The 11,798-nt window shown below is 48.1% G+C and overlaps 1 protein-coding gene across 2 annotated transcripts; it reads right to left on the reverse strand.

Moving 5' to 3' along the window:
- Nucleotides 1-4,116: 4,116 nt before the first annotated feature.
- LOC147242170 (uncharacterized) lies at nucleotides 4,117-10,160 on the reverse strand. 2 transcript variants are annotated; one of them, XM_086189610.1, is made up of 6 exons: nucleotides 10,121-10,160; nucleotides 9,703-9,806; nucleotides 7,212-7,920; nucleotides 6,922-6,964; nucleotides 6,651-6,763; nucleotides 4,117-5,374 (listed from the first exon to the last, which is right to left on the reverse strand). In XM_086189610.1, the coding sequence occupies exons 3-6, from the start codon at nucleotides 7,510-7,512 to the stop codon at nucleotides 5,205-5,207; spliced, it is 627 nt and encodes a 208-aa protein (XP_086045736.1). In that variant the 5' UTR covers nucleotides 7,513-7,920; nucleotides 9,703-9,806; nucleotides 10,121-10,160; the 3' UTR covers nucleotides 4,117-5,204. The 2 variants fall into 2 exon arrangements, with proteins under 2 accessions (XP_086045736.1, XP_086045737.1); XM_086189611.1 differs by lacking the exon at nucleotides 10,121-10,160 and adding an exon at nucleotides 9,915-10,083.
- Between the last annotated feature and the right edge of the window lie 1,638 nt (nucleotides 10,161-11,798).

The raw sequence follows: 11,798 nt of genomic DNA on the forward strand, positions 1-11,798 counted from the left end.
CATTAACAGAAAGTGAAATGGGAGCTGGAGATGTGAAGAGAATACGCTTGGAGAAGAAGAAAGGAGGGAATGGAGGCAGAGAGAGAAGAAGGGAAAACACAGGAAGCTCAGGTTTGCTGAAGCCAACAGTTGCTGAACGGCTGTGACAGTGGGGAAGATAAGAGAACGGGTGGGTGGTGGCCATGGGAGCGCTGTGAAATGCCCTGAGTTAAAAATACCTTCACTTGGAGGTAGTGAGGAGAGGAAAAGCTGCGGGTCTTGTCAGATGTGCTCCCTGCTCGGCAGTGGCGCAGGCCCGCAGCTGCATGGAAGTGTGACAGGATGCAGGCCTGCAGGTCGTGGAATCGATTTAAATGGTATCGCTGCTCCCCTCCTCTTTCTATCCTCCTACTCCTCCTTCTTTTTCATCTTCCACTCCCTCCGTCCAACAGCCTTTCTCCTCTCTCTGCCCGCCTTGTTCCACTGTTTTGTAAAGCGCTGCTGGAGAGGGGAGAATACTCCATGGTGGCAAGCAGCTTTGAATGGTGAATTTATTGCTCTTTGCACATCGGAGCTGTTTTTCTGCCTCAATTTCATTTTAAAAAGACATCAGCAGCAGCACAGACATTGGTAAAGAAGGCTGTTGTTGAGTTCCTTCCTCTCCCACTTAGGATTTTATACTTTTCTTCATGCTTGGCAAAGAAATGTTTGGACGAAAATAGTGACGTTTCAATTGTTTGTGTCCTTAAAAACGTGCATTTCCTCAAAAGCCAAAGACTTCACCTGTTTTCTGCATTTACAGTTTAGCTGGATTTAACAGAGAAGGGGGAATATGAGTTCATCACTCCCACCATCGTGACTGAATGTTTCCCTCGACTGCCTTCGATAGAACAAATGTACTTCTGGTCACTCGGAGAATAACTGTGACCACCAGAAGATTCATGGCTGCACTACGCCAGCACCTGCCAATGGCCGTGTAAGGACCAGTTCCACAGAGCAGCTTGGCACAACAGACGGTCAGCTTGGTTGTTTGCTCCACAATGTTTGCCCAGATTAAATCTACATGAATCAATCATCTGAGGGATCATATTTACCACTGCAAACCAATAGATGGCAGCACATTCCCGGAAAGCTGCCTTTCCTTATTGAAAGAAACATGGGAGCTTCTTTGGTGTGAAGTTAGGGTGAAACTTCCCTTTTGCCATTTTCCCAACTCACTGCTTCAGGTCCTACCATCCCTTTATCCCCGCCATCCTGCCAACTATGAGGGCAATTCAAATGTGGTTGACAATCATGGCTCCTATGCATCTCGCATCTGGCGCCACCTGGAGCAATGCACTGACATGCCACGCTTTAGCATGAAGCCATGCTACAAGGCTGCAAGTATGCTAGCAAAATAAACTTCAGTTTATCAAGCTTAGCATGCAAATGTGGAACATGCTAACATGCTAAACGGGTGACACGTAGCAATGAATGCTGATGGAAACATAGTATGCATTCGTGTGAGAGGAGCTACGAACACGCTAATGTTCTCGCTGGTGTCAAATTAGCTTTTCAGACTGACAGAGCTGCTAACGGTATCATAGCCTCCCACCAAACATAGCTGGGGTAAGTATTCAGTAGCCATCGGTCAGCGAATGACGCCAGCGAAGTGGAGCTCCAGTCAAACACAGAGATGCTGGCTGTTCATAGATTTACTAAAACTGCACAACCGAGCTTTCAGTTTGTCAGAATCTCGCCACGCGAGCCACATTCTTCCAGTCGACAGAGATTCGCGGGGGACTGACACCTTTAGCGTTTCAAGGGATCTGGCAGATGGTCAACTCTGATTGAATTCTTCCCCCCATCTCCTCTCTGCCTGCTCAAGCTTCATCTCACAGCTCAGCCAACAGTGTCTTTCATGTCCCACGTGGGCAGGAAGCAGATAGCAAGCTGATTTACACAAGTTGGTGCCCATCAAGTCTCTGTGGTTTTGGGCTCAGACCTGAATCAAAGAAACAAAATCTTGATTCACCTTGATTTTTCCTGACAAATGGCCTCAGACAGGCCCCCCCCCCCCCCCGTCTCTCTGTCTCCCTCTCTCTCTGCACTGAAGTCAGAGTATATTTGTATGATCGTCTCCTGATATAGAATGTCTGGTCTTGTCTACGCTGATCAGTATGATGCCATTTTTCTTGCTGATATAGGTGTGCGTGTGTGTGTGTGTGTGTGTGTGTGTGTGTGTGTGTGTGTGTGTGTGCACGTGCTCTCATGCTGGCATCAGAGCCAGAGTGGGCCAGCGGGGCGTAGCCCTGTCCGTCCATCTGTCAGGACTGGAGAGGGCCCACTCTGCAGCTCCTGGGGCTGTCAGGGCACTCTGCCCTCCACACTGTGTTGCTCTCCTTCCATCCAACCCTCTTTTCCTCCCCCCTCCCTCCCTCCCTCCCCCCTCATCTTCCCCTCCCTCCTGCACTTCGTCTTGTCCTCCTCACAGCTGCCTCCTCAGCTGTGTCCACTGGCCATCATCCCACTCCTTCAAGCATGTCCTGTTTATCTCTCACTACGCCACACACACCAGCAGCAATTGCATGCTAACACACACAAACGTTGTACACATGCTGACACACTCTAATGGTCATGCACTTAAAATGAAGCCACGCAGACACACACATGTAGTTTGGACTTTTTTGTCTTTGTCTATCTGAGTCTGTGTGGAGCCGTTAGCACGTGACGCGACAGCATCGCTGGCATGGCTGCTTGTGGGTTGATTCCACCTTAAAGCAGGTAACGACTCCTGTCGACCTCCTATTGAACCAAACATCAGCGCGCTTGTTGCTGCGTGGAACCGCTGATGCTGCACGCCGGCTGCTGAAGGGATGCACAAAGTGGGCAGCTTTGATAACCTTTGCCAGTCCTGACTCCGGTGCTGCACTCATTCCCACATACACAAGTGTGCGGCCACTGCGGTCAAATGTGCGCGTTTGTTTTTATAGAATAACTCGCACAGCCAGTGTGGCGCTGCCATCTCGCCAAACACTGACACTTCCTCACCCGATAGGTTATCCACTTATTCGCAGCTACGACCAGCATCACAGGCTCCGGGTGCAGTTAGCTTGCTTGGTGTAGCGAGGCTAACATTTGCTAGCTTGCAAAGAGGCGCAATACTCTGCTGTTTGGTGTCAGGCTGGAGTCTGGTGGAAGCATTCAACAGTTAAGCTAACAACATGTGTGTGAGCAAGTCTCCATTAGCTTCAAGCTAATTATACATGGCTGGCTCCTTCTGCTTCCTGGAGTCACACAGGAGTAAAGGAGGAGGGGAAAACATCTCGGTGAGCTCAGGACATCTTTTAGTTTGTACAAAATAGACTTTTGGTGAGTTGTGGATTGAAAACATCGCTGCCTGATGACCTGAGATGTCCTGCTCCGATTTAATGATTTCCTTGTTCATTTGCCAGCAACAATGAAGCAGCTAAATTTCATCTGCAGCTCCTGGGCAGGAAGATCTGAATAACAAATATGCCATTAAACGTTAATTGTAGTTAAATATTAACAGTGTGTGAGGGAACATTCAACAGTAACAGATTGCAAGAATCAATTCACCTGTCTATTTTCTAAACTTTGCCATCACCAAATTACACTGAGAGCACTTTATTTCCAAATGGACCGTATTTTAGTAGAAAGTAGTCGGTTTCCTTTCAAGGTGCAACCAACGAGATACCGGTGCTATGTGACGGCTAGTTGGCTAATTGTGCGTTTCAGAGTTCCCTGAACTCTACAACACAGATTTCAAAGAACCCAGGATGAAAAAGTCATTGATGGTGGATTGTGGGGGCTATGATGTTTATGATTAAAGCTGTATACCTGTGCTGAAGTTAAGAGCACCTGAACTGAGACCAGACCCAGACTTTGAGAGGTCAAGACCAGGACCAAGGCAGCGTGGGACTGACACCAGACCAGAGGGTCCCCCTGCAGTACGTAAAGCCTGTGGTTATTTTTATGGTTTGTGCATCCAAATGTACTTGTGGATGAAGCAGCTGATCTTCCTCCCAGCTTCCTCTGACAGGGTCGGGGGGGGGGGGCAGAGGGGGAGCAAGGATGATCAGGATTCAAGTCGTCTTCAAAACAAACGAGTCAAGTTATTGGTTGCATCGTGTTTTTAATTCCAGTCAAATACATAATTTATAATCCAGGCAGGATCACATCAGCTGTGGTCTGGACCTCCTGACGTAAAACCTCAAGTCCGTGACAAGACAGAGGAAAGATCCAGGCGAGTCCAAGACCTTTAAAAAGTGGTCTTCAGGCGGGTGTCAGGACCAAGATTTGTGTCAGGAACAGGACCGGTGTCAGCACCAAGACCGATGTCAGGACCAGGACCGGTGTCAGCACCAACACCGATGTCAGGACCAGGACCGGTGTCAGCACCAAGACCGGGGTGTCAGGACCAAGACCGGGGTGTCAGGACCAAGACCAGGTTCAAATAACACTGCCGTCAACCTTTGCAAATGTGACACTAAAAGACCAGCGGTGCTGTGACAGGTTGGACCAGGTGCAGGCGGCCTCAGAGCAGCTCCAGACCTGACAGCCTGGCGGACGTCTGATCACCGTCAGAGATCAATGTTGAACGCGTCAGCTGGGTTGGTTGGTTCAGGCACAGAAACACCGACACTCTGGAAGCATTGTCAGCTTTATGTTGTGAAACCAGGTTTGTGAACACCGCCACTGTCCCCTGCTCCACAGTCACGTCTGCCGGTGCCAACCACCCCTCCCTCGTGAGCCCTGACGTCGGAGGCAGATTTTCTCAGGTTTTAACAGCAGTAACTGCTGCATGATGTTGCTGAACCTGGACGTTTTTTTCACCATGAAAAATCACCCTAAGGATTTGCATCAGCATTGCTACCTTGGTGCTGCAACTTAGCTTTACAACATAATATGCTGCCACCAGGCATGCACTTCCTGTCAGACGGCCCAGGCATGCACTTCCTGTCAGACGGCCCAGGCATGCACTTCCTGTCAGACGGCCCAGGCATGCACTCCTTTACTCCTCTAACTGGTTCCTCCTGTTACACAGCAACTGAGAGCCCCGATTCTCATTCCCAAATCAATGTGAACCCTGTCGAGGCAGCGCGTTTATCAGAGAGCCCTTGAACCGATGAAGAACAGAATTATGGGAATTAGCTGCTCATCAGTGAGGCTGGTAGTTAACCCAGTGGTCGTCAGTAGTCCAGATCATCCAGATCCAGATCAGGTCATACATCCATGCTAGATCTCTGGGACTCATAACTGGGACCATCAGTCACTGCTTCAACTGAATGGCAAGCGAAGCTTGAAATGCCTCCAGGTGTTGCGTTCTGAACTTGCTGCGGACGCTGGGCTTGCTTTTGGACAAACATGTGACACCTTCCTTTTCTGTGATATTCTGATCAAAAAGGAAACAGAATCAGGTCAGTTTTGATGCTGTGGCCTCCGTGAGTGTTCCAGCTCTGCAGGCACCTGTTGTCAAAAAGACGAGAAAAGAAACCTTCTCTTTCCAATGAGTCGGTTCCAGCGGCGCTGAGCCTGATCACCACCGGCAGGTGAGACCTTGGTGATCAGGGGGTTTCATTTCTAACCAGAACAAAATCTGTCATTCACAGCAGATGGTTGAGGAACAGCTGTCAGTGGCTTTTCAACTGTGTTTCCAGCTGATTTGGCTGATAAATCTATAGATGTGTATAGACATACATACATATACAGTATATTTGTATATATATGTATGTCTAGAGTCCCCGAGTAAATGGAAAGTGCTGCCAAATATGGAGAAACAGCCCACAATAAAACAGATGTGTGAATGTGGACTGACTCTTTCTCTGCTGCTGCATTTAGAAAACCTCTCTCATCCACAACCCCAAGTAGGGAGCCGAGCCTCGGGGTGGAGGAGACGCAGCAGCCTTCATCTCCAAGGTAAATAAACACCGAGTGGAAAAAGGGGGATAATATATGCCTGCAGCATTCTTATCATTACAACAACAGCGTTTCCCATGGTTAGGAGTCCGTGGCCCAGGCTGTGTTGTTCTGCTTGAATGAAACTTATTTCAGGGTGGAGATGCAGAGAAACAGAGTGAGAGGAAGCACGGCGGCCAAATTTAACATGTCGTAAATTACACACATTTTCTCCGCTCAGCTTGCTTTGATTAACAGCTTTGGCAAATAGAACAGTTACCAGCAGAGGTAAACTGGAAGACTGGTCGCTGACATGATCTCACTTCCAGTCTGCTGAAGAACGCCACCGTTCTGCTCAGTTTCTCAAATAAATAGATGATGACAGGAATTTAGAACGTGTGAGAACAAATTCAATTCCAGGGCTTAAACCTCAGTAAACACATCAAGATCGTGCCTGTGTCTGAGATCTCCTCCTTTAGTTAAGAAATGTATTGACTCTTTGGATAACGGCGGACTGTCAAGTGCTACAGTGGCGTGTTGAGACGAGCCAATCGCAGCGACTTCCTCTGGTTCCCCCCGCAGCGCATCATGACGCTGAGGCAGGAGTCACCATGGAAAACATAGACGAGAGCAGGGAGCCGACACCAACGATCATGGAGCCAGACGTCTGCCCGGTTCATCGAACTGCTAAATGCTGGCCAGAGAAGTCAGGTGGCCGCGGGATGATGAATATAAGAAAGAAGTAGAAAAACACATCCATGCTGCAAAAATACCTGCGAGTAGATTTGTTGGTGTTGAATCTCTGGAGGTTAACTTGCCGTTCAAGTCAGAATCAGGCTCACTGTCGGGTGACATCCGTGAGGAATGTGTCCTGGTGCTGCTGCATCTGCAGGAAAGAAAGGGTTGGGTTCATTGAGAGTCCAACGAAAATAAACGAAACATTGCTCAACTTAAAGGAATGTGAAGCGAAACGCGTCTTTTCCTGCTCATAAACCAAAGAGCTGTACGATGGTGTGAAGCAGAGCTGAGGAGGGCCTGGCTCACCTGCTCGCCATGACCCGGTGGCGGGCGACATTCTTGTCACGCCCTAAACACAGAGATGATTAATGATGAATTATGAACCTTTAACGCTTTTGTACTGGTTGGCAGGCGTCCTGCACGCCCCAGAAGCACTGGTGCCACAGGACTTGTTTGTCCTTCAGGTGATACTTCAGATTCAAGCCTTGGTGCTGAGGGTTTACCGTCTGGAGACGTGAGTCAGCACAGAAACATGTCTTCAGCCACAAGAGTGCCTGAAATCATCACGTCTCTCCATATCAGTCACAAATGCCAACCTCTGTCTTTGGTTGCCAGCCGCAGCGCTTCCTCTTCCTCTGTGCGCTTCCTCTTCCTCTGTGCGCTTCCTCTTCCTCTGTGTGCTTCCTCTTCCTCTGTGCGTTTCCTCTGTGTGCTTCCTCTTCCTCTGTGTGCTTCCTCTATGTGCTTCCTCTTCCTCTGTGCGTTTCCTCTGTGTGCTTCCTCTTCCTCTGTGCGTTTCCTCTGTGTGCTTCCTCTGTGCGCTGTGTCGTACCGCAGCAGCGCCTCCCCTTCACTCAGCTTATCTGACCAGGAAAGGTGAGGCTGAAGCAGAGGCATCGGTCATTTCTAGGAAGGTGTTTATCTGATGGATGGTTGAGGACCGCGTCTATAACGCCAAGCTCTGAGCAGGAAGTGGCGTTGACCCACTGAGGGAAAGACCCTCACTATGGCTGATGACATCATTCAATGCCTTCTCAATAAATCCCAAAGGTGTTTCAAATTTCATGTTACAACATCCAATAGTTGGTGTCATGTCATTTGTTCCCTCGCTGGTCACTTCAGTACGTCAGGTCCTCAAGAGGAGACCTCATCATCCTGACAACATCCTCAGGATCCTTGTTTCAAACTCTGGAACGCCGCGGACACGTTAGTAATCCTCCTCTTTCACACTGGAGATTCCGGCGTGAAACTGCAGCGGCGCTCCTTCAGATGATTCCAGTAAAACCAGCTTGAACTGGTCACCACCTGAGGAGCAGACGCAGGTTTGTCAAGACGGGTTCCTTCTGTCCTTGTACACCAGCACAATGCTGTGTCTGGGAGTGGAAATTTAAAAGTGGAACACACACACTCACACACACACTCACACACACACTCGCACATAACTAAACAAAATTAACTCAACACCCAGCAGTGTCGATAAGTTCAACCTTTCAGCTCAAAGTAAAATATTTAATCTCCACACACCCACAAAAACACTTGTGTACACACACACACACACACACACACACACACACACACACCTACAAAACAGCACAGCATTGTGTAATTTCTGCTCCTTTGTATTTCCATCCTCTTGACTGTTACTAATAGAAAGAAAATGAGCAGTGAGTCAGAAACACTTTGAAGTTTGCCAGCAATTTCCTCTGTGATTGATGGTTGGGCTGGTGAATAGCAGGATGTTGCCTCTGGAGCGTGGAATAATAATGTGAAACGGCATTCTAGGACGAAATGCAGTGGCTTCTGCATGTACTTGTAAGGTCATAGTGTGCACGCGCTGACAAACACTTAAGACAAGTGCACACAAACATTAGCAAAACAGGAAAGAGTGGGCGAAGCCACCGAGTGCATAGATAGCTAAGTCAGGGAATAATAGAATACATTTTTTCCTGGTGAAATGGCTTCTTTGGGGGATGTGGAGCTCGCAGGGAAGAGAGAAAGAGGGGGAGAATAAGCACAGCTCATCAGCTCGCCTGAGATAGCGGCTCGGAGGAGCCAGATAAAGCCATTTTGGCACAGTAAAATCATGCATCCATCACAATGCTTATCGGTCACTCGGGAAAGGTGCCCGTAATAAATCCTCAAGTGCAGCGTCAATAGCTGCGAGCCAGACAATGGGAGGCAGCGGAGCAGCGCTCCCGCTTGTTTGAACAGTGTGACTTATTTGGAGGGCAATCAAACAGAATGGTGATATTTATAATGTGAGCTCACTCCATATCTGGCCAGACGGAGATACGAGCAACACTGATGGCTTCCAGATTCTGCAGCGGCGCTCAGGGGAAAGGTGAAGACGCAGGACAACCTCTTCATCTGGTCTTTGAAGCGCCACGCGTCTCCCCCAGGTTCGGCTACCTTCATGCTCGTCCCGACACGCTCGTAAATAGAGAACCTGTTGCTCTACAGCACAGCTGACGGCGCTCCCACGTTCTCAAGGTCGTTTCTCCCAAATAACAGAGAACTCCTCACTGATGGTCGGCTGGAGCGCGTCTACGTCCGGTTGGAGTCTACTGGAGGTGAACCCGCGTGCAGAGCTGTGCCCTCGACTCAGGGTGGCAAAGCAACGCATCAACTTTGATTCTTTCGTTATTGGAGGAAAAGTGAGGGGAAAGAAAAGAAAAAAAGGTGCATTGAATGGAGTCATTGCTGATTGAGGTTGTGTGTCACCAGCAGAGGGTGGCGACGCGCCCGGCTGGTCTGGACATTAACAGAAGAAGAAGTAGAACAAGAAGAAGACACGTCGCACCATTTGTTACACAACAGGAACGCAATCAGCAAAATCCAGTTGAATTTCAATATTTTAAATAATTGCAGCAGCCAAATTAAACAAGTGATTATTGTAGACTAATTAATTAAGAAGAAATGATAAATAATTGGATATATGTTATTAATCACTTGAAAGCGGAATGTGGATCAGAGTCCATCCCAGTCGACAGACATCAGAGTGGGCAGTATTCCCGACTGTTCTTAGTCTGTAAAGATTCCGTGTCGGTGTGTGTTCCGACACGGAATCTTGTGAGTGCTCATGATTACCATCAATCATGGAGAACGATAGCGCTGGAGGAGGCAGTGTGAGTGGACGCCAGTGCCAGACGTTTGTCCCGGGACCTCCTGCTGTTTGGTGACACACAATCAAACTGAAGAAAACAAAAGAAAAAAAGCAAATATCAAATCACGAGTCTTTGATGACAATGACCACCAATCAAGTGCTGAAAAATTAAAAAAGAAATAATGGATGAATTTACAAAAGTTTGTGTTTTTTACAAAACATAAAAATCTATTCTTTGCTGTCTTCTGTTGTGGTCCCTTTTTTTTCATAATAAAAGCATAAAATATTCTGAAGGACTTGAAAGATGAGCCAGAATATTCAAAGACGGCGGAAAGACTGGATTTGAAAAGGGCGTCTTTTACAAAAAGTGCATTTGAGCCCAACAGATATTGACTTTGGGACCTGGGTGAGGTTGAGAGCTGCTGTGTGACAGTGAGGGAGCAGCAGCGAGGCACCAGCCGACAGACGGAGGGGAGACAATAAAACACCAACCAGGTGCGTTAAATCAGACTTCATCATTACTGAACAGACTAATTAACCTGTTCACTCCCGTTTAATTTGGTTCGTCTCCATCGCTGAAACCTGCGTTAATCAAGTGGCAGGGTGCGAGCAGCTGTGTGGGTCCTTGGTGGCTAATGGAATAATATTTCCTCGTAATTCAAGTGATTGAGTCCTTAAAAGCAAAAACAATATGATCCTGCTGTAATTAAATGTCTTTCTCTTCATATTTAATAGCATTTATCTCTCATAATAAATCCACTGCTGTAGCTCAACCATGGTTAGCTTTGCTCCAGTGGATTTTCCTGCACGCACACACACACACACACACACACACACACACACACACACACACACACACACACACTTCCCATCACACTGAGTATTATTCTTTTTTTTAGTACACATGCTGCCCTGCTATTTTCACATTGGCAGTGGGAGCAAATCTGCTCTGTGGGGATTGAAACATTGGCCTTGGTGAGCTGCGCGAGCTATGAAGACAGACGGTAATCCTCCGGCAAAACCCGGCTCATCCCAGCCCATCATTACATCTTTGTGACCTAGAGTGCTGCTTCCGAAACCCCCGCCTCCTCCCTCCCGTCTCCTTCCTTCGCCCTCTCACGGAGAAAGATGATGCTTCCACCACCCTTATTACCATTTCAAAGATTTCCCTCAAAATCAGTCCACACGGCCCTGCATTAGACCGGTGGCAGGGGGCGCGGCACGCTTCCATTCCAAACGTCTCTGAAAGTTAAGACACTGGGAAGCAAAGCAATATTGTGTTTCTATCCAGCCAAACACAGGGGCAAGTTTTGCTGACCTGACTTCAAAGTTGCAGCGGAGAGAGAGGGGTAAGCCTGAACCGTCACGCCCTGAATATCCTGCAATTTGGGCCAGGAAAGAGACACACAGAGTCCCTGTCTCCATAATTCAATACTCTGCTGCTGCAGCGCTGCTCCCTCCAGCCGGTGATAAACCCAGATTGTTGCCTGTCAATGAACACGAAATGTAAATTTAATTTGTTGGTGTTCAGTCAATGCTGGGTTTAAGCTGTTTACAGTGATTGCGTTCTGTCTGGGGTGCATTTTAAGCATTTGATGCGTTAGAGACAATTCTGCTGTGTTCTCGGTTGTCACGCACTGAATCTGCTCTCAGCTGTGAGAGCAACACTCGTCTGCGCCTCCACAAAGACGCCATGAAGGTGAACTTGAGGATTTCTTTTTAAAAAAGTTCACATTGCTACTTCAAAGGTTTGAAATATCAGTTGGAGGATAAACAACACTGATGATTCTTAGCTTTGTGCGAAGGGTTTCTTTCTATCCGGGGTGTGATTGAAAAGCCCCAGTGCCCCGATTTCAAAGAACTATTACGTGGTGCTGTGTCTGGGTTTTTCCATCTCAGATGGGTTTGTGAGGGCTGACACGGGGACAGATAGGATATCAGAGGCAGGGATGACACAAAGATCGCCTCCAGAAATCAATCAGCAGCCCGTCCTGCAGTGGTCTCACCTATTTAATTCAGCATCACTCTGTGAGAGGCCCTTCATCAGTGTGGGCCCCCTGAGCCGAGCCAGGGAGAGAGA

This window comes from Aulostomus chinensis, chromosome 20 (genome assembly GCF_037954235.1).
Source record: "Aulostomus chinensis isolate RoL2024-O1b breed Wild chromosome 20, RoL_Achi_v1.0, whole genome shotgun sequence".
NCBI lineage: Eukaryota > Metazoa > Chordata > Actinopteri > Syngnathiformes > Aulostomidae > Aulostomus > Aulostomus chinensis.